The sequence below is a fragment of the Coregonus clupeaformis genome, chromosome 15 (assembly GCF_020615455.1).
Source record: "Coregonus clupeaformis isolate EN_2021a chromosome 15, ASM2061545v1, whole genome shotgun sequence".
NCBI classification, from domain to species: domain Eukaryota; kingdom Metazoa; phylum Chordata; class Actinopteri; order Salmoniformes; family Salmonidae; genus Coregonus; species Coregonus clupeaformis.
This window is the reverse complement of record NC_059206.1, coordinates 33641211-33666924: the sequence shown is the minus strand read 5'-3', so window position 1 is coordinate 33666924 and position 25714 is coordinate 33641211. Positions and strand designations below refer to the sequence as shown.

The following is a 25714-nucleotide window of genomic DNA, read 5'->3' as shown; positions in this document are numbered from 1 at the left end:
GAGTGCTCAGGACCTCAGACTGGGGTGAAGGTCTACCTTCCAACAGGACAACGACCCTAAGCGCACAGCCAAGACAACGCAGGAGTGGCTTCGGGACAAGTCTCTGAATGTCCTTGAGTGGCCCAGCCAGAGCCCAGACTTGAACCCGATCAAACATCTCTGGAGAGACCTGAAAATAGCTGTGCAGCAACACTCCCCATCCAACCTGACAGAGCTTGAGAGGATCTGCAGAGAAGAATGGGAGAAATTCCCCAAAAACAGATGTGCCAAGCTTGTAGATTTATACCCAAGAAGACTCGAGGCTCTGCACGCTGCTAAAGGTGCTTCAACAAAGTACTGATTAAAGGGTCTGAATGCTTATGTAAATGTAATATTTCCGGGTTTTTTTTTAAACGTGCAAAAATGTATAAAAACCTGTTTCTGCTTTGTCATTATGGGGTATTGTGTGTAGATTGATGAGGAAACAAAACTATTTAATCAATTTTGGAATAAGGCTGTAACGTAACAAAATGTGGAAAAAGTCAAGGGGTCTGAATACTTTCCGAATGCACTGCATTTAGTAGTCCAACAGCACAAGGAACTAATTAATGTTTCAACACGTTCTTCTTGGCCATGGGCATTCTGAAACGCCGGCCAGAGGGAAGCCTCTCGAACTGAGGGTGTAGAGGGTGGGAGGGGTCTCCAACAACAGCCAGTGCCTTCCTTTTGGTTGCCTTTTGGAACAGACTGCTCAACTGTGCCTGTGGTTGACCAATTACTTTGCTGGCTGTGTTTGCTATTCTGGTCAGTTTGCTTTTGCTCCTCACACTCAGATTGCCATACCAGACTGTCATATTGAACTTGAGGATGCTCTCCACCAGATTGCTGTACACCCTCTCCAGAACATCCTGGCTGACCCCAAACTCCTTCAATTTCCTGAATAAAAACAGGCCCTGGCTTGCTTTAAAAAAATACAGTCTGCATTCTTTGTAAAGCTCAACTTGTCATCAATTTGTGTCCCTAGGTATTTGAAACACTCAACCACCTCCACTGGATGGTCATTCAGGGATAATGGTTGGGACTTTGGCAGGTTGTTGCCATTGATGATCAGCTCCTTTGTCTTGTCCACATTGATGTGGAGGGCACTTGACTGGCACCATTCTTGAAGTTTGTTGGCCTGTTTAAAATAGCTGTCCTCATCTGAAGTAGCATCTTTTTAAAAAAGTCCCACTAGAGCCATGTCATCCACGTACTTGAAAAGGCTCACATTGTTTCCTTGGGTCTTCATCTCGTTAGGGTAGATAGAGAACAACAACGGTGAAAGTCCTTGATCCAACCTGCGAAGCCTCCGTTGACATTCAGGTCCAGTACTTGTTTCAGCATTGTGTATTTGCGTTGTATTGAAAGCTGAACTAAAATCAATAAATAAAATGAATCATATGATTTTGCATATTGAAGGTGACTACCAAGGTTTACCAAGGTCAGGGTAGCATGCTCAGTCCCCCTCTGTGCTTTATAGGCAAACAGTAACGGATCCAGTTGATCTGCTATGGACAGGGTAAGGTGCTTACTGACAACCCTTTCCATGCATTTGGCCAGAAGGGGTGTGAGGACCACAGGTCGAAAGCCATTTAGTGATTTGGCCCCTGGCTTCTTAGGCACCGGTACAATGGTCGGCACCTTCCAGGAGTTTGGCGCTGTGCAGGTGCTCAGCAGGAGTTGAAACAGCAGTGTGAAGACTCCCTTGACTGGGCGCAGACCTTCAGTACTTTGTCCGGTAGTCCATCTGGGCCCCGGTGCTTTGTGTGGCTTGATATTTGACAGGCATGAGGCCAACTCGAGAATTTGGGGATGCTGTCATGGAAAGAGCAGGTGTTCCTAATGTTTTGTACACTCAGCGTATAATAAGGCTGTGTATCCCATGGGCTTTCATACTGTATGTGCATTATTGAAGCCAGCATATGTATTGTGTACATCCACAGCATTTAAGGATCCAACTCCTGCTGTAGCACATATTTGTCACAACAGTGTCCACCAGGTTAGATGTTATACAGTTGTTGCAAGTTATGTTATGTATTTTAACAACTGTTGCAATTCTCTGCTTCAACAGCATGTATTTTGTAATTACCGTGTAATGTAGCTACCCTGTAGCTTTCTGAAGACCACTGTGCAATGTTGGCCTATCACAGACACGGTACAATAGCCTGTATATTACAACAGGATTCAACATATACGGACCATGAAGTTGTGGTAGAAAAATACTTCCTAGATAAAGTTGACTCATAATTTGCCTTGTTATTGTAACACTCTGCTGTTAAGCTAAGCTGATAACCTGTTCTTGTTGATGTTTACAATGAAAGGGATTGTGCTGGATATCAAATCAAATTAAATTGTATTTGCCGCATGCACCGAATACAACTGGTGTAGACTTTACTGTGAATTGCTTGTTTATGAGCCCTTCCCAACAATGCAGAGTTTAAAAATAAAAATATAATAGTAACACGAGGAGTAAAATAAGATACACAAGAATGAAGCTATATAAAGGGAGTACCAGTCCCAGATCAATGTGCAGAGGGATGAGATATTTTAGGTAAATATGTACATGAAGGCAGGGTAAAGTGACTAGGCATCAGGATAGATAATAATAAGAGTAAAATAAAGAACAGAGTAGCAGCAGCATATGATGAGTGTAAAAGTGTGTGCGTGTGTGTGTAATGTGTTTGTGTTGTGTCGGTCTGCGTGTGTCTGTTATGTGTGGCTGTATCATGATGGACTGTATAGTGAGGCAGAAGGGCAGTGGGCTAGCTAGGACTTTTAGTGTGATGAGTGGCTGGTTTTCAGCAAACCTACCCTGAAAAGTTGGGTAATCTCTTCTAGAATTCCACTGAATAAACATGGGTAACTGTGCATGAGAATGGCCTCAGCTTTTTATATCCACCATTATTCAACTTTTAAACCAAATGTTCAGCAAATCCATAATAATGCTACTATTAACTTTGAACAGGCATACATTTGCTCTGTGCTTTCTTTTTGCGTTATCCTAACAGCTGTATTTGATATCTCATCCTCTAGGTGTACACTGCCAGGAGATGTCCAAGGACACCAAGAACCAAGCTCCCTTCCCTGTCTACCCCTCAGTGGGCTACCAGATCCTCAATGCAGACCACCTGCTGCTGAGGGAGTACAGCCAGGAGCTGCTGGGGAACTCCAGCCTGCAGGCCCAGAGGCAGGCCTTCCTCATTACCAACCCGGGGACGGGGTTCCTGCAGCCGGCCGTCAATGTCACCTTCGGCTCCCTGTCTGTGGAAAGACCCATCGGCCCAGAGCTGCTCCTTGGCAGTCGCAGGATCCTCCCTGTCATTCTGGCCCGCCAGGTTCGCTCCTCTGCCCCCATTATCAGGATCCTTTTTCACATGCCTAGTATGGTCAGTGGAGGTGACGCTGGTGGGGGCAGTGCTGGGGAGGGGGTGGAGGGGGGTAGTAGTGGGAGGAAGGGAACGGAGGAGGGGGCTCACTGTGTGATGGCGTATGCCTTCTGTGAGACGCAGGAGGTGCGGGGGGCGTGCCTGCTGTCCCCAGGGGGGTTCTGTGTGGCCCAGTTGAAGCCCGACCCGGCCTGGTTCAGCCCCGCCAGCCACTCCTCCAGCTCCAGCAGCAGGGATAGACGGGGAGAGGTGCAAGGGAACCCCGTGGAGATCTACTTCCAGAGCCGATGGGACTGGACAGGCCAGTGTGCGCCCCAGGACAGCCTGCAGCATGTCGGGGTGGGGAGGGGCGGCTCGGTGGGGTCTGGTATACCCATGAGGAGGGTAGGGAGTGTCAACCTCCTAAAGGCACCACCTGGAAACCCTACGTTCCTGCGTCTGAGGTTAGGGGGAGCCGTGGTGGTCCAGACTTCTTCCAAACCACTGAGGACCACCGACATGGCCACCTTCTATGTGTTCCTGTCCAGTGTGTCTGCTGTGGAGAGCTTCACTCTTAGGTAAGAGTAGGGCTGCACGATATGGGAAAAAAACCTAATTGTGATTTTTTTTGCCAAATATTGCAATTGTGATGCAGCCACGAGAGGAGAAAAAAACTTGAGTAAATTATAAAAACTGACATTACACGCAGCGGTTAAAAATATTGCATGCAATATGAAAATGTCAGAATATAGCATGCCATATGAATCTCTTGCGATTTGGATATTCCACATGTCAATATTGCGATTTTGATGTGTATTCAATTAATTGTACAGCCCTAGGCAAGAGCACTGCTTGGATATACTGTCTGTCTGTGTGCCTCTCTCAGTCCATAGCTAGAATATCCAGGTCACAATCAGATAGTCTGATACATTAGCTGTGAAGTTTCACATAATGGTGTTGATATGACCTTACTTTGTCTATATATTGTATTGTACTGTTTTGTGTTGTCTAAACATGTGCTGAACATATTCTTTATGCACTGATACACTCTAACTCACTAATGGGTTTTAATGACTATTGATGAACTCCTCTGATCAATTTTACATCCTATTTGCTTAATGTTAGTTTAGGTCTATATTATGTGATCATACTAATGCATCATTACTTTTATCACTAAGTCTTACTGTGCCTTCTCTGTTACCTTGACGCATGCTACCATAATGTGCTGGCCCCTGGCTCAGAACATAAATCCATAATTAACAGAAAATGAAGAAATATGATTTTTGTATGGATTATGAACACATTCCCAGAACACGTAACAAATGTTAAACTCTTGTTAAAAATTAGAGACAAATAATTATTTGTATTGCCATTTTAGGTCTTGTGGAAAAAGTGTATCACCATGATGTATGAGAAGGACAAGTTCCATGCATTTAAATGGTAACTTAAGGCCACTTGAATGGCGCCAGGGCGTGTCACCAAGGCCGTGCTGTGGGACGGTTGAACGCTGGTGTGGCTGGGAGTCGTCTTGCCGTTCAGCTCCCTAAACAGATTACAGATTTGTCGGATGCTAGTCCCCGTCTACTTCACTCCCGACTGGAAGAGGTTCAGAAGGCGCTCTTCCATAGACAGGGAAATAATTGGGAAATGGATTTGGCAGCCTTCATATCTTAACATCCCATTAACGTTTGAACAGGGATCTCTGGATATTTTAGTTCATACATAATGCATACATTTAATGGAGCAAGAAAACAAATAACTAACAACTGCCTGACTCCTTATGATGAAACTTATTACGCAGGCAGCTCTATCGCGCCAAAACACAATTCAATCTGTTTTGCAAAGGCTCTACTCGCTGCCTTGGATGCACATCACAGAGCAGAATAAAATTGCTTTTATTGGAATGTTTTAGATCAGTATACCTTAAAGTCATTTAAATCGGCGGAAGTTTGCATTTTCCACTCTTCCACTTGTTTTGTTTGAAGAAACAGCAGAAAATATTATGATACAGTGATATCCCAAAGCGTAGGGGAGAAAGTAACATGCCCATTTTCTCAGATAACACAGAAGATAGAATGATGTAGTAAAGTCAACACGTTCCTAATGCGGAGGACGAGCTCCCAGCAAAAAACTGCCCAATCTGCCCATGTTTCGCCTAGTTATAAAAAAAGAAGTGGTTTTGAGCGATGTAAGTAAGAAAAAGGGACCTGGAAGTTTTTTCGGCTGTAGAGTTGTGTTTAGTTGTTTAAGGTTCCAAATGTATGTAATTTTCTTAACCCATCTAGGGGCGGTTTCACAGACACAGATGAAGCCTAATCCTAGACTAAATTGCACTTTTAAACTGGACTAACTGAAATGCCATTTCTCAGACATGGTTTAAAATAGTCAGCAGACTTGCCCTAGTCTAGATTTTAAAAGTCTGATTTCCAGAAGGACGATTAGAGTTAATCTAGATCTAAGTGAAGGCTTAAATTAAACCTGGCCAGAGGCAGGTTTAACTTCCGATTAATGGATGTTGGCACCCAAGTTGACCTTGGCAATGGAGGAAAATGGATTACCTGGACTAAAATCTATTTCCGTGACCATTCCCGTATGTACAAAGAAAATGCAGCTGACATCATTTGTTTGCCATTCCGAAAATGGCGCCGGAGATGGCTGCCATTTTACAGCCCTCTAACCAATTGTACTATTATGTGTGTTTTTCCGCGTTATTTGCAATTTATTTTGTACATAATGTTTCTGCCATCGTCTCTTATAACCAAAAAGAGCTTCTGGATATCAGGACAGCGATTACTCACCTCGTATTGGACAAATCATTTTTCTTCAACGAGGCGGCCGCGAAGGATATCCTACAGACACCCGACAAGGCCCAAATCCCCGTAATTCGCATGAGGAAGAGACGGAGATATCGTGGACGTAGGTCGGGGTGCCTTGTAAGGATCCGACGGTGAGCGACTAAACTGCCACTCCCATCAATCCCATTAGCCAATCTTCAATCATTGGAAAATAAATTGGATGACCTAAGATTACGGTTATCCTACCAACGGGACATTAAAAACTGTAATATCTTATGTTTCACCGAGTCGTGGCTGAACAACGACATGGATAACATACAGCTAGCGGGCTATACGCTACATCGGCAGAATAGAATGGCTGACTCTGGTATGACAAGGGGTGGCGGTCTGTGTATATTAGTAAACAACAGCTGGTGCACAAAATCAAATACTAAGGAAGTCTCAAGGTTTTGCTCGCCTGAGGTAGAGTATCTTATGATAAGCTGCAGACCACACTATTTACCAAGAGAGTTTTCATCTATATTTTTCATAGCTGTCTATTTACCACCACAAACCAATGCTGGCATTAAGATTGCACTGAATGAGCTGTATAAGGCCATAAGTCAACAGGAAAACGCTCATCCAGAGGCAGCGCTCCTAGTGGCCGGGGACTTTAATGCAGGGAAACTTAAATCCGTTCTGCCTAATTTCTACCAGCATGTTAAATGTGCAACCAGAGGAAAAAAAACTCTAGACCACCTTTACTCCACACACAGAGACGCATACAAAGCTCTCCCTCGCCCTCCATTTGGCAAATATGACCATAACTCTATCCTCCTGATTCCTGCTTATAAGCAAAAACTAAAGCAGGAAGCACCAGTGACTCGGTTAATAAAAAAGTGGTAAGATGACACAGATGCTAAGCTACAGGACTGTTTTGCTAGCACAGACTTCAACATGTTCCGGGATTCTTCAGATAGCATTGAGGAGTATACCACATCAGTCACTGGCTTCATCAATAAGTGCATCGATGATGTCGTCCCCACAGTGACCGTACGTACATACCCCAACCAGAAGCCATGGATTACAGGAAACATCCGCACTGAGCTAAAGGGTAGAGCTGCCGCTTTCAAGGAGCGGGACTCTAACCCGGACGCTTATAAGAAATCCCGCTATATCCTCCGACGAACCATCAAACAGGCAAAGCGTCAATACATGACTAAGATTGAATCGTACTACACCGGCTCTGACGCTCGTCGGATGTGACAGGGCTTGAAAACTATTACAGACTACAAAGGGAAGCACAGCCGCGAGCTTCCCAGTGACACAAGCCTACCAGACGAGCTAAACCACTTCTATGCTCGCTTCGAGGCAAGCAACAATGAAGCATGCATGAGAGCACCAGCTGTTCCGGATGACTATGTGATCACGCTCTCCGTAGCCGATGTGAGTAAGACTTTTAAGCAGGTCAACATTCACAAGGCCGCAGGGCCAGACGGATTACCAGGATGTGTACTCCGAGCATGTGCTGACCAACTGGCAAGTGTCTTCACTGACATTTTCAACATGTCCCTGACTGAGTCTGTAATCCCAACATGTTTCAAGCAGACCACCATAGTCCCCGTGCCCAAGGACACTAAGATAACCTGCCTAAATAATTACCGACCCGTAGCACTTACGTCGGTAGCCATGAAGTGCTTTGAAAGGCTGGTCATGGCTCACATCAACACCATTATCCCAGAAACCCTAGACCCACTCCAATTTGCATACCGCTCCAACAGATCCACAGATGATGCAATCTCTATTGCACTCCACACTGCCCTTTCCCACCTGGACAAGAGGAACACCTACGTGAGAATGCTATTCATTGACTACAGCTCAGCATTCAACACCATAGTGCCCTCAAAGCTCATCACTAAGCTAAGGATCCTGGGACTAAACACCTCCCTCTGCAACTGGATCCTGGACTTCCTGATGGGCCGCCCCCAGGTGGTAAGGGTAGGCAACAACACATCTGCCCCACTGATCCTCAACACGGGGGCCCCTCAGGGGTGCGTGCTCAGTCCCCTCCTATACTCCCTGTTCACCCATGACTGCATGGCCAAGTCATGACTCCAACACCATCATTAAGTTTGCCGACGACACAACAGTGGTAGGTCTGATCACCGACAACGATGAGACAGCCTATAGGGAGGAGGTCAGAGACCTGGCCGTGTGGTGCCAGGATAACAACCTCTCCCTCAACGTGACCAAGACAAAGGAGATGATTGTGGACTACAGGAAAAAAAAGAGGACTGAGCACGCCCCCATTCTCATCGACGGGGCTGTAGTGGAACAGGTTGAGAGCTTCAAGTTCCTTGGTGTCCACATCACCAACGAACTATCATGATCCAAACACACCAAGACAGTCGTGAAGAGTGCACGACAAAGCCTATTCCCCCTCAGGAGACTGAAAAGATTCGTCATGGGTCCTCAGATCCTCAAAAAATTCTACAGCTGCACCATCGAGAGCATCCTGACTGGTTGCATCACCGCCTGGTATGGCAACTGCTTGGCCTCCGACCGCAAGGCACTACAGAGGGTAGTGCGTACGGCCCAGTACATCACTGGGGCCAAGCTTCCTGCCATCCAGGACCTCTATACCAGGCGGTGTCAAAAGAAGGCCCTCAAAATTGGCAAAGACTCCAGCCACCCTAGTCATAGACTGTTCTCTCTGCTACCGCACGGCAAGCGGTACCGGAGTGCCAAGTCTAGGTCCAAAAGACTTCTCAACAGCTTCTACCCCAAGCAATAAGACTCCTGAACAGCTAATCATGGCTACCCGGACTATTTGCACTGCCCCCCCACCCCATCTTTTTACGCTGCTGCTACTCTGTTAATTATTCATACATAATCACTTTAACTCTACCCACATGTACATATTACTTCAACTACCTCAACTAGCCGGTGCCCCCGCACATTGACTCTGCACCGGTACCCCCCTGTATATATAGCCTCCCTACTCTTATTTTATTTTACTTCTGCTCTTTTTTCTCAACACTTTTTTGTTGTTGTTTTATTTTACTTTTTTATTAAAAATAAATGCACTGTTGGTTAAGGGCTGTAAGTAAGCATTTCCCTGTAATGTCTGCACCTGTTGTATTCGGCGCATGTGGCCAATACAATTTTATTTTATTTTATTTGATTTGCTTCAGCCAAGGCTTTCGTCTGACTCTCGTAGGGTAAGGCCCATCCCTCCTTCCCTACAAGTACTGGTCACCTTGAGGTTTTTGGCATCTGGACCCTTCCATCGTGAAACAGGAGATTTGTGTGGTGTAAGTGAACCGTCTGAATGCAGAATAGTCCACAAAGTCTGCAATGCTATATGTGAACTGAAAGACAATTATATAAAGTTCCCTGATGCTGCTGCCTGAGCCAACTAAAAGGTAGAGTTCTATGAATATGGGAACTTCCCTGGAGTCATTGGCTGTATAGATGGATGTCATATTCCCATCAAGTTTCCCTCTACAGCAGATGCTGTGGAGTACAGGAATTGTAAAAACTGGTTCTCAATAAATGTACAAAGTGTGTGCACTCCCAATTTGCAGTTCTCCAACATTGTTGTACGCTGGAAAGGTACAACTCATGACTCAAGGATTTAGCAAAACTCCTCTTTGTAATCTAAGCTTGAAGGAGGACAACATAGTGGAATCATACTTGGTGACAGTGGGTATGCATAAACCAACTACTTGTTCTCCCATCTATCTTCATGCAATAGGACCTGAGCAACAACGGTACAACCAAGCCCATATCCGCACCAGAGGTGTAGTGGAGTGCACGTTTGGTGTATGGAAGAGTCGTTTCCAGTGTCTCAGAAACACATTGCGCTTTTAACCAAGATGATGCTGCATTGTAATAATTGCAACAGCAGTGCTTCACAATTACCTCAATCAGCATGGCTGACCAGGTCCTCGCACTGAAGATGAGAATGACCCAGATGTTCCCATGGTTGAGGCAGACAATGACAGAAATGGACTAGCCTGCAGAGATGCTTTTGCTATGCAGCAGTTCTCATAACAAAGATAGCTCAAGTGATTGAAGCAAACAGTAGCCATGGATTGGTAAAAAAAGGTTTTTAATTCACAAATGGAAATATCAGGACCCCGAACTGGTGCTGGTTTGAGAAGAACATTGGTACTGCTGCTGCTTCCTGTTTCTCTCTTCCTCCTTCATAGTCAACTCAACATGAAGGATCTGCATTTTCATATCATGCTCTTCTTTTAAATACATTAGTTTGTGCTCATGAAATTCCATGGTCAGTTTCTCATGCATGCTCAGCCTCTTTGTCTTTGTCCTCCGGCCTGGGTTAGTGACACAATCTTCCCTCCTGGCTTCTGTAGATGTAGTGGGCTGACCTTCATCCTGTCTTATCCCCTCCAAGCTCTAGAAAATGATTACATTGCTGCATTAGAGAACATTATTTTTTCAAGAGTTGAGTTCTTACATAATTTTTATTATGGGAGTGCAAGAGATGACTGACAACATTACATGTTCCCTGGATTCCGGGGATGGCACATGTTGAATGAATCTGTCCTACCAAATGAGGATTGAAACAGTCCCCCATCTGAACTGTCCAAATCGTCATCATCGGGGATACCTTCCAGGGGTTACTGGCTATCAATGATCCCTGGCAACAAGTCCCCCAGCTCATCTGTCTACGGTCCCCTTTAGCTCAGTTGGTAGAGCATGGCGCTTGCAACGCCAGGGTTGTGGGTTTGTTTCCCACGGGGGGGGGCAGTATGAAAATGTATGCACTCACTAACTGTAAGTCGCTCTGGATAAGAGTGTCTGCTAAATGACAAAAATCTAAATGTAAAATGTCTTACTGGGGGTCCACCACCAGTCTTGAAACGCTCCCTACGAGCAACAGCATTTGTCTTCTTTAAGTTGATGTTTTTCCACAGGACCATAGAAATATATGACAATATAGAAATTATATTAGTAATTATGTATAATGTTGTTTGTGTTACATTTCTGTCACAAAAATGCATTTAGGCCCCACTGTGTTGTGTTACACAACAAAACTAACATTTCAAAGTGACTCTGATTTGTAGTGGGCAAACAATAAATACAGTATCTTACCTTTTGTTCACTTTTCAATTTGAGTTGAATTAATTACAAATGGTAGTCCAGGCATTCTTTTTCTTGTTTTTCTGTTGATGAATCATGCTGTCATAATTGGGTGGTTTGACACAATTAGCTTCAGGAGTATTTTTTCAAAGTCACTGAAATTCTTTGAACGTTTTCTTTTACCTCCGTCCATTGTTTGGTTTAGGTGAATTGCTCCAATTCCACACAATGCTTATGTATTAGTGTCCCATCCCTGTTTTTTTTACGCATCCTCAGGTCAGCACCAAGTGCAAATCGTTAATCTAATTAGGCTTCACAAAGATTAACTGTTTAGTCCTTACTTACATTAGTCTGGGACTCCATAGTCTAGAACTAATTAATCTGAAGCTAAGCAACGTCTCAGAAAGCCATTTTTAAATCTGGATTAATTTAAGTCGAATTAGGCTAGTGCTGACTTAAATTAAACTCTGTCCGGGAAACCACCCCTTAGTGACTAAATGACAGCATAGGTTTCAAGTATCATGTTAGCTAGTCTTGGGTGTTAGCTTGTGAGAACTACAGGAGAGACAGGTGGGATGAAAGTAACACAATGTAAACTGATGACCTGGAATAAAATAAATGTTTAAGCACAGGCCATTGTGTCCTCTAGCTCATATTGCTTTTATAATGTTAACAAAATATCAACAAGTGACTGAATGTTTGAGAATTATATATGACATCATTAGAATTATGCCTTAATCAATTGACTTGATGGATCAGCTTCTCACATACGTTTTTATCGACATGTTAGTGGTTAAAAATATATATCTTTATGATTCTGGGAGTCAATTACCTTATGTCAATCCATGGAAATGTGATAAGAATGATGAGTTTGCCGTTTTTGAAGAGAATAAAGGACGTTTATTCTATCAAGACACGAGGATTGCGCATGACAAGAAGAGCTGGAGCGCACCTGATTGGTAGGGCTAAGCATGAATAGTCATTGAAAATGGTGAAAAACATCTCCTACTACATTCCCATTAAGGTGAGATGAGAAAATGATGGTTAATATAGCTATTATGTGATCCATTTTAGTCTGATTAATATTGTAAGGCAAAATATTGTGGTTGCACAACATTGTGATGCTGACGCATGGTTCATTTTCATACATTTCGAACCTATAGCATTCATTATTCAAATCACCACAAACATGACATTTGTGGAAAGTAATGAGCATTACAAACCAGAAACATTGAGGTAAGAAACCCTACCTCTTCAAACAGTATCTTAATTAATCCCCCCTTCTAGCTCTGACTCTACTGACAGCTACATTATTGAGGAAAAATGTACTTTCTATGCCTGTGATATGTGGTTGTCCCACCTTGCTATCTTAAGATGAATGCACTAACTATAAGTCGCTCTGGATAAGAGTGTCTGCTAAATGAGTAAAATGTCAATGTAAAGACAGATTTTGTGCACTTCTTGCCAGCTGTTATGTCCCAAGGCTGTGTTACTTCCGCCCCGCCGGCAGGTACACAAGTAACGTTGCGTTAGTTCTGTTCTCTGTCTATTTAATTTCAACTAATTTACCCAATAAATGAAATTACAGTTGCTAATGGTAGAGGACATATATAAGTTGTTTGTCATACAATATGGTGTCTTTAGCTCTATCGATCTCTGAGTTATAAGGAAAAAAACTAAAAGTGTTACTTTCATCCCGTTCTCCCTAACCTTGTGTTAATCCACAGTTCATATCCTATTATATGAATACAAGGCACAGGGTGGGATATTCAATACAGATAGCAAAAGATAAAACCTCCCCTAGATTACTTATTGTCTGAATGGGACCTGTGACTGCCAAAAATATAACAAGTTTAATCATCTCCGAACACTTCTGCCCTCATAGAACACCTGAAACTGCATTGAGACAATCACTTATCAATGACCCAAGACCAGCTCAGTTAATCCCTACCATTGTGTCGCTGAGTTGTCCTAATGCTGCAGCAAATGTACATTATCCCAGGGGCGTTTGCAAACACAATGTAACATAATTGATGGTCTCATAACTGCCCTGAATGCCTCTGTTGATCCTACAGCTATTGTATGCAGTAAAATGTGCCTATGAACCAGAGTTATACTTTAAGCACTGAGGCGGTATGCCCTAGTAGGAAGTCCACTGTGTGCAGCTCACCCTGCACTATCAGCTCAAACATAAATATCATGAGCATGTCTACTTCTGATAAGCTTCCCAGTAAAGCAATAAAAACAATCAAGCATCCCAGAAAAGTGCTAAAAATACAGTGCCTTGCAAAAGTATTCATCCCCCTTGGCATTTTTCCTATTTTGTTGCATTACAACCTGTAATTTAAATTGATTTTTATTTGGATTTCATTTAATAGACATACACAAAATAGTCCATACAAAAGATATATATACAAAATAAATAACGGAAAAGTGGTGCGTGCATATCTATTCACCCCCTTTGCTATGAAGCCCCTAAATAAGATCTGGTGCAACCAATTACCTTCAGAAGTCACATAATTAGTTAAATAAAGTCCACCTGTGTGCAATCTAAGTGTCACATGATCTCAGTATATACAGTGGGGAGAACAAGTATTTGATACACTGCCAATTTTGCAGCTTTTCCTACTTACAAAGCATGTAGAGGTCTGTAATTTTTATCATAGGTACACTTCAACTGTGAGAGACGGAATCTAAAACAAAAATCCAGAAAATCACATTGTATGATTTTTAAGTAATTAATTTGCGAGAAGGTCTGTATGGAGGAGTGGGCCAAAATCCCTGCTGCAGTGTGTGCAAACCTGGTCAAGACCTACAGGAAACGTATGATCTCTGTAATTGCAAACAAAGGTTTCTGTACCAAATATTAAGTTCTGCTTTTCTGATGTATCAAATACTTATGTCATGCAATAAAATGCAAATTAATTACTTAAAAATCATACAATGTGATTTTCTGGATTTTTGTTTTAGATTCCGTCTCTCAAAGTTGAAGTGTACCTATGATAAAAATTACAGACCTCTACATGCTTTGTAAGTAGGAAAACCTGCAAAATCGGCAGTGTTTCAAATACTTGTTCTCCCCACTGTATACACCTGTTCTGAAAGGCCCCAGAGTCTGCAACACCACTAAGCAAGGGGCACCACCAAGCATGCGGCACCATGAAGACCAAGGAGCTCTCCAAACAGGTCTGGGACAAAGTTATGGAGAAGCACAGATCAGGGTTGGGTTATAAAAAAATATCTGAAACTTTGAACATCCCACAGAGCACCATTAAATCCATTATTTAAAAAAATGGAAAGAATATGGCACCACAACAAACCTGCCAAGAGAGGGCTGCCCACCAAAACTCACGGACCAGGCAAGAAGGGCATTAATCAGAGAGGCAACAAAGAGACCAAAGATAACCCTGAAGGAGCTGCAAAGCTCCACAGCGAGATTGGAGTATCTGTCCATAGGACCACTTTAAGCCATACACTCCACAGAGCTGGGCTTTACGGAAAAGTGGCCAGAAAAAAGCCATTGCTTAAAGAAGAAAATAAGCAAACACGTTTGGTGTTCGCCAAAAGGCATGTGGGAGACTCCCCAAACATATAGAAGAGGTACTCTTATCAGATGAGACTAAAATTGAGCTTTTTGGCCATTAAGGAAAATGCTATGTCTGGTGCAAACCCAACACCTCTCATCACCCCGAGTGATCCCCACAGTGAAGCATGGTGGTGGCAACATCATCTTTTGCATTTTAGTCATTTAGCAGACATTCTTATCCAGAGGGACTTATAGTTAGTGAGTGCATACATTTTTCATACTGGCCCCCCATGGGAATCGAACCCACAACCCTGGCGTTGCAAGCGCCATGCTTTACCAATTGAGCTACAGGAGGCCCAATCATGCTGTGGGGATGTTTTTAATCGGCAGGGTCTGGGAAACTGGTCAGAATTGAAGGGATGATGGATGGCGCTAAATACAGGGAAATTCTTGAGGGAAACCTGTTTCAGTCTTCCAGAGATTTGAGACTGGGACGGAGGTTCACCTTCCAGCAGGACAATGACCCTAAGCATATTGCTAAAGCAGCACTCGAGTGGTTTAAGGGGAAACATTTAAATGTCTTGGAATGGCCTAGTCCAAGCCCAGACCTCAATCCAATTGAGAATCTGTGGTATGACTTAAAGATTGCTGTACACCAGCGGAACCCATTCAACTTGAAGGAGCTGGAGCAGTTTTGCCTTGAAGAATGGGCAAAAATCGCAGTGGCTAGATGTGCCAAGCTTATAGCAACATACCCCAAGAGACTTGCAGCTTTACTTGTTGCAAAAGGTGGCTTTACAAAGTATTGACTTTGGGGGGTTGAATAGTTATGCACGCTCAAGTTTTCCGTGTTTTTTTGGCTTATTTCTTGTTTGTTTCACAAGAAAAAATATTTTGCATCTTCAAAGTGGTAGGCATGTTGTGTAAATCAAATGATACAAACCCCCCAAAAATCAATTTTAATTCCAGGTTGTAAGGCAACAAAATAGGAAAAATGCCAAGGGAAGTGAATGCTATCGCAAGCCACTGTAGCCCACATTAACATATGTAGCCTAAGAAACAAGGTTCATGAAATCAATAACTTGCTAGTAACAGATGACATTCATATTCTGACTATCTCTGAAACTCACTTAGACAATACCTTTGATGATACAGTGGTAGCAATACATGGTTATAACATCTACAGAAAAGACAGAAAGGCCAATGGGGGCGGTGTTGCGGTCTATTTTCAGAACCTGTAAAGTTTAGAGAGGAGCTCATGTTAAATACTGTTAGGTAATATGGCCACAGGTTCATCTGCCTTACCTAAAGCCCATTCTTGTGGGAAAGTGCTATAGACCACCAAGTGCTAACAGTCAGTATCTGGATAATATGTGTGAAATGCTTGACAATGTATGTGATATCAACAGCGAGGTATATTTTCTGGGTGATTTCAATATTGACTGGCTTTCATCAAGCCATCCACTCAAGAAAAAGCTTCAAACTGTAACCAGTGCCTGAAACCTGGTTCAGGTTATCAGTCAACCTACCAGGGTAGTTACAAACAGCACAGGGATGACATCATTAGATAAAAGCAGAGACACAGAGCTACAAAATGGTATATCATACACTGCATTTGAGGAACAATGGGAAAGTAATTCTGCTTTGAAATTTGATCATCTTGTAACCTACATTTTGAGAAAATGGCCTTTGAATGTTTTGGTACCTACTGGAGAGCTCTTCTTTGTCTACACCCATTCAGCATTGTTCCAGACACAAATGAGAGAACAGCTCAATGACCATTTTACTCGCCCTAGCAGAGCTGTTTAGATGTTATTCAGAGTGTTGGTGACTGCAACTGTGTTGCTGGCAACAATTTACCCTTTTTAGCCAACGTTTACTGACACCGGCCATATTCAACGGGTGTTGAGTAAATTTACATTTTTCATTTTAGTCATTTAGCAGACGCTCTTATCCAGAGCGACTTACAGTTAGTGAGTGCATACATTTTCATACAGGCCCCCTGTGGGAAACGAACCCACAACCCTGGCGTTGCAAGCGCCATGCTCTACCAACTGAGCTACAGGGGACCTTTGTCAGTTATTCTGCGCTCTGGCACACTCAGACGAGAGTGCTCTGAAAATGGAGTAGATAGCCAGAGCGAATTTTCCAGCTAAGTCTATCAACAGTTGTCGCAGTGACATTCTATTGAAATGGTTACTTGCATAGTGGAGTCTTTTGTTAAGGCGTGTAGCTAGCTAGCTAACCAGCCAGGTTCAATGTTTGCTAGCTAACATTAGGCTATAACTAGCAAAGCAAATGGCTCTGAGATACGAATAATAAGATCATACACGTAACGTTAGCTAGTGAGCCAGCCAGCTGACGTTAGCTAGCTATCTAACAGTACACTTTAACTTGAAATGAAAATGACTTTCTGTCCAAATTTAATATCTGAAAATGTAGCTAGCTAAACTATCTTACCCGTATACATCATGGTTGGATGCTTCTCCCTGTCACGGATGCCATGGTTGCCCTTAGTTTGAAGATGTAATCCGGAGACAGGTGTTTTCTTCATCTCCTTAGAAATCATACTCTAATTCCACTGATTTCAAAACTCGGTCTACCAGAAAGTGGAGAGCAACACTTATGCAATTCTATTAAGCGATATATTTAAAAAAGAGCCGCGTTAGACAGGATTACCTACACATACTGACCAGCTCAAATAAACAGAAGTGTGCTATATGGCAAACCAATCCGAACTCATTTCTCGATATGTCCAGCCCACTCATTATCTCAGCCAATCATGGCTAGCGGGAAGGTTGCTGTCTTTTTCTGTGGCTAAACCAACTATGCTCGTAATTTAACAATTGTATTCGTATTTGCAGAGGCATACAAGTTTGTTATTAAGGCATATGAAAGTTCACATGTTCCAGAAGGCATTTCTGCCAAAAAACACATTTTGATAAAAATAATAAAGTTTACGTTCAAATGCCTCTCCTGTGAAGTAGTGACCCGCGACATACGCCTAGTTTCCTGAAACGAGTCACATATCACTGGCTTTAAGTAAAGCCAGTGTGTCTATGTATGCTGATTCCTGAACACAATACACGTCAGCTACTACAGCGACTGAAATTACTGCAACACTTAACAAAGAGCTGCAGTTAGTTTCAGAATGAGTGGCAAGGAATACGTTAGTCCTAAATATTTCAAAAACTAAAAGCATTGTATTTGGGAAAAATCATTCACTAAATCCTAAACCTCAACTAAATCTTGTAATGAATCATGTGGAAATTGAGCAAATTGAGGTGACTAATCTGCTTTGAGTAACCCTGGATTGTAAACTGTCATGATTGAACGGTAGCTAAGATGGGGAGAAGTATGTCCATAATAAAATGTTGCTCTGCCTTCTTAACAACACTATCAACAAGGCAGGTCCCACAGGCCCTAGTTTTGTCGTACCTGGACTAAATCAAATCAAATCAAATGTTATTGGTCACATACACATATTTAGCAGATGTTATTGCACGTGTAGCGAAATGCTTGTGTTCCTAGCTCCAACAGTGCAGTATTAACAACAACTCACAACAGTACACATTAATCTAAAAGTAAAATAATGGAATTAAGAAATTTATAAATATTAGGACGAGCAATGTCGGAGTGGCATTGACCTAAATACAGAAGAATACAGCATATACATATGAAATGAGTAAAGCAGTATGTAAATATTATTAAAGTGACTAGTGTTTCCATGTCTATGTGCAGGGTTGAGTAACTGGGTGGTAGCCAGCTAGTTGAATTGCGACTCCACTTTGTCTCTGTACTGATGTTTTGCCTGTTTGTATTCAACCATATTCCCAGTCACCTTGCCGTGGTTAAATGTGGTGGTTCGCGCTTTCAGTTTTGCGCGAATGCCAACATCTATCCACGGTTTTTGGTTTGGGTAAGTTTTAATAGTCACAGTGAGAACAACATCCCCTATACACTTCCTGATGAACTCAGTCACTGTGTATACGTCAATGTTATTCTCAGAGGCAACCCGGAACATATCCCAGTCCACGTGATCAAAACATTCTTGAAGCATGGATTCCGATTGGTCAGACCAGCATTGAATAGACCTTAGAATGGGTACTTCCTGTTTGAGTTCCTGCCTATAGGAAGGGAGGAGCAGAATGGAGTCGTGATCTGATTTGCCGAAGGTAGGGCGGGGGAGGGCCTTGTAGCAATCCCGGAAGGGAGAGTAATAATAGTAGAGAGTTTTTGAAGCGAGTACTACAGGCAATGTGTTGATAGACCTTCAGTAGCGTTTTCCTCAAAATCCCCAGCTACAATAAATGCGGCCTCAGGATATGTGGTTTCCAGTTTGCACAAAGTCCAGTCTAGTTCCTTGAGGGCCATCGTGGTATCGGCTTGAGGGGGATATACACAACTGTGGCTATAACCAAAGAGAATTATCTTGGGAGGTAATACGGTCGGCATTTGATTGTGAAGTATTCTTGGTTGGGTGAACAAAAGGACCTGAGTTCCTGTACATTATTACAATCACACCATGAGTAGTTAATCATGAAACATACACCACCACCTTTCTTCTTCCCGGAGAGTTCTTTATTCCTGTCTGCGCGATGTACTGAAAACACAGCTGGCTGTATGGACGGGGACAGTATATCCAGAGAGAGCCATGATTCCGTGAAACAGAGTATGTTACAGTCCCTGATGTCTCTCTGGAAGGAGATCCTTGCCATAAACTCATCTACTTTATTGTCCAGGGACTGAACATTAGCGAGTAATATACTCGGAAACGGTGGATGGTGTGCATGCCTCCTGAGTGGGACTAGAAATCCACTCAGAATACCTGTTCTACATTTACATTGACATTTTAGTAATTTAGCAGACGCTCTTATCCAGAGCGACTTACAGGAGCAATTAGGGTTAAGTGCCTTGCTTAAGGGCACATCGACAGATTTTTCACCTAGTCGGCTCGGGGATTAGAACCAGTGACCTTTCGGTTACTGGCACAACGCTCTTACCCACTAATCTACCTGCCAACCCTACCTGTTCTCCACCATGCTTCACCGTAGGGATGGTGCCAGGTTTCCTCCAGACGTGACGCTTGGCATTCAGGCCAAAGAGTTCAATTTTGGTTTCATCAGACCAAAGAATCTTGTTTCTCATGGTCTGAGAGTCTTTAGGTGGCTTTTGGCAAACACCAAGTGGGCTGTCATGTGCCTTTTACTGAGGAGTCCACTCTTCTTCCATTTAAGAATGATGGAGGCCACTGTGTTCTTGGGGACCTTTAATGCTGCAGAAATGTTTTGGTACCCTTCCCCAGATCTTTGTCTCGACAGAATCCTGTCTCGGAGCTCTATGGACAATTCGTTTGACCTCATGCCTTGGTTTTTGCTCTGACATGCACTGTCAGCTGTGGGACCTTAGACAGGTGTGTGTATTTCCAAATCATGTCCAATCAATTGAATTTACCACAGGTGGACTCCAATCAAGTTGTAGAAACATCTCAAGGATGCAAATGAGCTCAATTTCGAGTATCATAGCAAAGGGTCCTAATACTTAAGGTATTTCTGTTTTTATTTAAAAAAATATTGAACATTTCTAAAAACCTGTTTTCACTTTGTCATTATGGGGTATTGTGTGTAGATTGCTGAGGATTTTTATTTATTTAATCAATTTTAGAATAAGGCTGTAACGTAACAAAATGTGGAAAAAGTCAAGGGGTCTGAATACTTTCCGAAGGCACTGTATGTAGTGGTGTAATAATGTTATATGATGTACTGTTTTATCTTTTGTTTTATGTGTGATGTAAGTGCCTTAATGTGTTTGGACCCCAGGAAGAGTAACTGCTGCCTTGTCAGCAGCTAATGGGGATCCCTAATAAATACCCCCAAAAATACAAACTGACCTGGACTTGTAGCGTTGAGGAAAATTTGGTGAGAGACTCTTAACCCCTCATGTCCTTGATATTATATTTATTTGAGAGATTAATCTCTATGCCACCTGAACTTCCCAAATCCATTGACCCACTGCAGATGCTCTTAGGCCTCTCTGCTTGAGTCCCATTGCTTTTCATAGCCCCATACTGAGATTTAGAAAGGGGGAGAGGACTGAAGGGTCTGAGCCCAGTGTTTAAGGCCATGTGGAGGCTGGCCCAGCCTGGCCTGACTTGGCTTTGGCTCAGAGATGAGGGAAAATCCCTGCTCCACTTCACTCCTCCCGGCCCAAGATTGAGTCCAAACCCCTCAGGGTTATGACAGATAATCCCTGTCCTGATTGAAAACGAATCGAGAGGTTAACCCTTTTTGTGAGAGATGATCTGACCACGGCTCCATTACTGGACTTTTATGTGAGTTTGTGTGTGTGGGTGCGTGTGGTCGTACGTGCATGTGTGTTTGACAGGGGTCCCAGTCCCACAGTCATTGGAACAAGGCTCTCACTTACAGTAAGCATATTTGCTGCTCTACCATCCATTTCCAGTCTGTCCAAAGTGGGCATCCCTGTCACTCTTTCTTTCTATGAAAAAGCCCACTGTACAATATCAGCATACAGTATACAGCATATATCAGCATATAATATTACACTTAAAGTTACTTGTGAAAAAAAATATTGTGACTGAATTGGATTCTTATCATATCAGTGTGTTTATAAACACTGTCTACCTCATTTGAGAAAATAACAAAACCCACAAAGTATACTAAGCTCACATTTTAATAAAAACATATTTTTCCCCTAGTCTAAGCTTTAAGGACTATTTTGATCATCGAAATCTAGGATGTAGAAATTAAAATGTGTGTGAAGCTAATATGAGTTTACAGAGTCTGGGCGACTCTCATTAGATATTAAGTGAACTCTGACTGACAAATCCACAGACACCTACTGTAATCTATGAAAATGAGCCCGCTCTGTTGTTCTCCTGCTGCATGGTTGGCTGGGAAAATTAGGTCGGCGGAAACGACTGTTGCATGGCAGTTCATTTTCCGCATGTAATTTAATTTGCCCCACAGGATTGCGGGTAACCTAAGGACATTTCAGGCAGCCCTGTCTTTTACCTGAACAAATATGATTGGTTGGTCCTAACAAATTAATACTTTGTCAAATTCAGGCCAGGGGATGATAACTTTGTGTATTTTGAAAAGTGCTATTTTGATGATGAGTTTGTGCTGTGCTTGAGGGGAGGTTCAGGAGGTCTCCGGCAGCACTCTATTTAGCTGATAGCCTGTTGATAGCCTGTTGGCTGTTCCCCACTAAACAGATTGTAAAGGCGTGAGATGTGAAGGTAGAAGATGAAGAGGGGAGCTGTAAAGGATTATAAATGAGATGATGATGAGTTGACTTTGAGGAAGTCACACAGACAAGTCTCTCTTCATATCCCACCTTTTCAACGTGATCTCAGGCAAATGATTTATTTAATCAACCTCCTCTTTGACTTTTCCTTTCCCCTTCCTGATCTCATACTTGGACTGTTTACTGATCCAGCCAGACTGAAAATAGAGTGTTGTCATCAGGCTTTGCCCCCCACTGCCATCCTCCTCCTCAGGCAAATTAATCACTGTTGGTCTGAATCACTTCTCGTTCCTGATACTGGTCCATTAGATTGAGATAAAAAAAGGTCCTCATTTATCTTAGTAGGAGTAATGATATATTTGGTTGGTAGATTGCTTGGCTGTAGTGCTGGCCTTGCCTCAGTGAACCTAGCTGAGAGTGATTTAGTCTGGCTCCTGACCCAGACCTCGACCCAGACCTGCCTGGGATAGTATTGATCAGACTGTCAGCTGTCACTGAGCACCAGTCTGTGTGTGTATGACTGAATCACACGCCCCAGCAGTTAGACGGGACAGGGGGAGAGTGTGTGTGTGTATGTGTGTGTGTGTGCATGCATGCCTCTGTAACGGAGTTAAGAACGTACCGTAAATTCACTCCACAGCTAGCTTGAAATGTTACTGAAATTCGATAGCTCAAACGGTTGGTACATTGTCAAGGAGGGCGATCACGTGTGCTCGTGAGGTCCTGGGTTTGTGCCTCGTGTGAGCTGAATCAGGAGGAAGCGCTACTCACTAAGCAAGCAGTGTGACATCCATAACACCTGTGTGCATGCATCTGTGTGTGTGTCTGTGTCTAACCCCCTGTACTTAAATCTCTGTTATTATATTTATAAAGCTTCCTTGACGGTGTGTGTGTGTGTGTGTGGAGATTAAGACTTGTCTGTCTGGCAGCGTGGTGGGAATTTAAGCCGCTGGGCTATCACTTAATAGCCACACTCATTATTCTGATGCTGCCCCCCCCCCCCCATCATCCTCTGACTGTTGTTCCCTCCAACAGCATTCACAGATGCTGTAACAGAGCTCATGGAGGAGGATTTCTTCTATGTGCAGTTTCAAACAGGCAGTCAGCTAAGTTAAAATAATAATGAGACATTAGTATTTTATAAGACAACGCCCTGCTAAGCAATTCATATTCCAAACGGAAATTCAAAGACCTACCTATGAGAGCAAATACACTGAGTATACAAACCATTAGGAACACCTTCCTAATACTGAGTTGCACCCTCTTTTGCCCTCAGAACAGCCTCAATTCGTCTGGGCATGGATTCTACAAGGTGTTGAAAGCATTCCACAGGGATGCTGGCCCATGTTGACTCCAATGCTTCCCACAGTTATGTCAAGTTGCCTGGATGTCCTTTGGGTGGTGGACCATTCTTGATACACAGGAAACTGTTGAGCGTGAAAAAAACAGCAGCATTGCAGTTCTTAACACACCGGTGCACCTGGCATCTACTACCATACCCTGTTTAAAGGCACTTAAATATTTTGTTTTGCCCATTCAATGCATAACAATTCTTATTTAGCCTGTCTCCTGTCGTATAAATATTTGACTAAGAGATAATCAACTCAAAAATATCTCTCAAGACACAGGAGCTTGTGAATTCAAGAATTAGACTTTATTGCATAACAAAGCCTGAGTTTGCTCCATGGAGCAACTGTCTCCCTCTGGCTTAGAGATCTCTTATATACACACATATGAAAAAAACATGCATACATTCCTAACTTTTTTTTAGTTCTGCACTCTGCACCACCCCTCTTTTTCAACGTCCAGCTGTTATACATTATCCACTCCAAAATGTCATGAATGCTTTTTTCTATATGAAGCCTCTCATTCTATCATTCTATTGGCTGCGTGGCTTAGGCCCCTTCTTAAAAAACTAATGTAATGCACACTGTTTAAGAGCCTCTGTGAAAGAACACATACATTCATTTAAAACACAGCATATACTTCATGTCTATATTCCTTATTTAAGCATGTATCTGGATTATAAAATATCAAACATGTTTATTATATTTTACCTTTGGCATCTCCCTACATATGCCATAATGATACATAAAATAATCCTATACTCCTCCCCTTCATCTACACTGATTGAAGTGGATTTAACAAGTGACATTAATAAGGCCTCTGTCTAGTAGACAGCTATACAATTATTTAGTTTTTGGACAGTTAGACAATATTTGGGCACAGTTAGGTAACCTACAATGCTTATGAAAATCATAACTGGCAAGCAGAACTTTAGAAATAGTAGCATCAATGCCGACCCCTGCTATAGGCTATAAGAAGCCACCTATGACAGTGTCATTGTCTCCTGCACTTCCCACCAACATTGTCTTGTGCACTTCCCGCACATTTTTGCATTTGGCCGGGCCAGCTTGTCGCTGTCTGATATTATTGTGTTGCCTATGCAGTAGTTGCACTATCTGGATGATTGTTCTATATATTTTTAAAAAACAGCCCTTCATCCACACGATAGCTAAATAACTTAGCATTATTTAATGACGCTTTGTCAGCAAGATTGATTTGTTAGAATATCTCATTTTAATTCAGGAAGATGGACACGCAAGACTGATAGAGTGAGAGGTGGAAATGCATTATACCAGAGGCAGGTAGGCTACAGGTAGGGATGAGGGATGCAGGCAGAGGATAATGATGAAGTAGGCCTACAGTAGGCCATTCTTGTCTGCAGATCCTCTCAAGCTCTGTCAGGTTGGATGGGGAGCGTCGCTGCACAGCTATTTTCAGGTCTCTCCAGAGATGTTCGATCGGGTTCAAGTCTGGGCTCTGGCTGGGCCACTCAAGGACATTCAGAGACTTGTCCCGAAGCCACTCCTGCGTTGTCTTGACTGTGCGCTTAGGGTCGTTGTCCTGTTGGAAGGTAGACCTTCACCCCAGTCTGAGGTCCTGAGCACTCTGAAGCAGGTTTTCATCAAGGATCTCTCTGTACATTGCTCCGTTAATTTTTCACTCGATCCTGACTAGCCTTCCAGTCCCTGCCGCTGAAAAACATCCCTACACATGATGCTGTCACCACCATGCTTCACCGTAGGGATGGTGCCAGGTTTCCTCCAGACGTGACGCTTGGCATTCAGGCCAAAGAGTTCAATCTTGGTTTCATCAGACCAGATAATCTTGTTTCTCATGGTCTGAGAGTCCTTTAGGTGCCTTTTGGCAAATTCCAAGCGGACTGTCATGTGCCTTTTACTTAGGAGTGGCTTCTGTCTGGCCACTCTACCATAAAGGCCTGATTGGTGGAGTGCTGCAGAGATGGTTGTCCTTCTGGAAGGTTCTCCCATCTCCACAGAGGAACTCTGGAGCTCTGTCAGAGTGACCATCAGGTTCTTGGTCACCTCCCTGTTTCAAGGCCCTTCTCCCCCAATTGCTCAGTTTGGCCGGGCGGCCAGCTCTAGGAAGAGTCTTGGTGGTTCCAAACTTCTTCCATTTAAGAATGATGGAGGCCACTGTGTTCTTGGGGACCTTCAATGCTGCAGAAATGTTTTGGTACCCTTCCCCAGATCTGTGCCTCTACGGACTATCCCTTGACCTCATGGCTTGGTTGTTGCTCTGACATGCACTGTCAACTGTGGGACCTTATATAGACAGGTGTGTGCCTT

The 25714-nt window shown here is 43.0% G+C and overlaps 1 protein-coding gene and 1 long non-coding RNA gene across 2 annotated transcripts in view; one reads left to right on the top strand and one right to left on the bottom strand.

The window, feature by feature from the left end:
* Positions 1–25714, top strand: part of LOC121583489 (transmembrane protein 132C-like) — a 53373-nt gene that overhangs the window by 5775 nt on the left and 21884 nt on the right. Inside the window, exon 2 of the mRNA XM_045225110.1 lies at positions 3052–3961. Within this exon, the coding sequence (XP_045081045.1) occupies positions 3052–3961 (910 nt within the window). The remainder of the gene's footprint in view (positions 1–3051; positions 3962–25714) is intronic.
* On the bottom strand, positions 10255–11964 carry LOC121582572. The gene is made up of 2 exons (XR_006003375.2): positions 11023–11964; positions 10255–10579 (listed from the first exon to the last, which is right to left on the bottom strand). It is a non-coding gene; the product is annotated as an uncharacterized LOC121582572 (long non-coding RNA).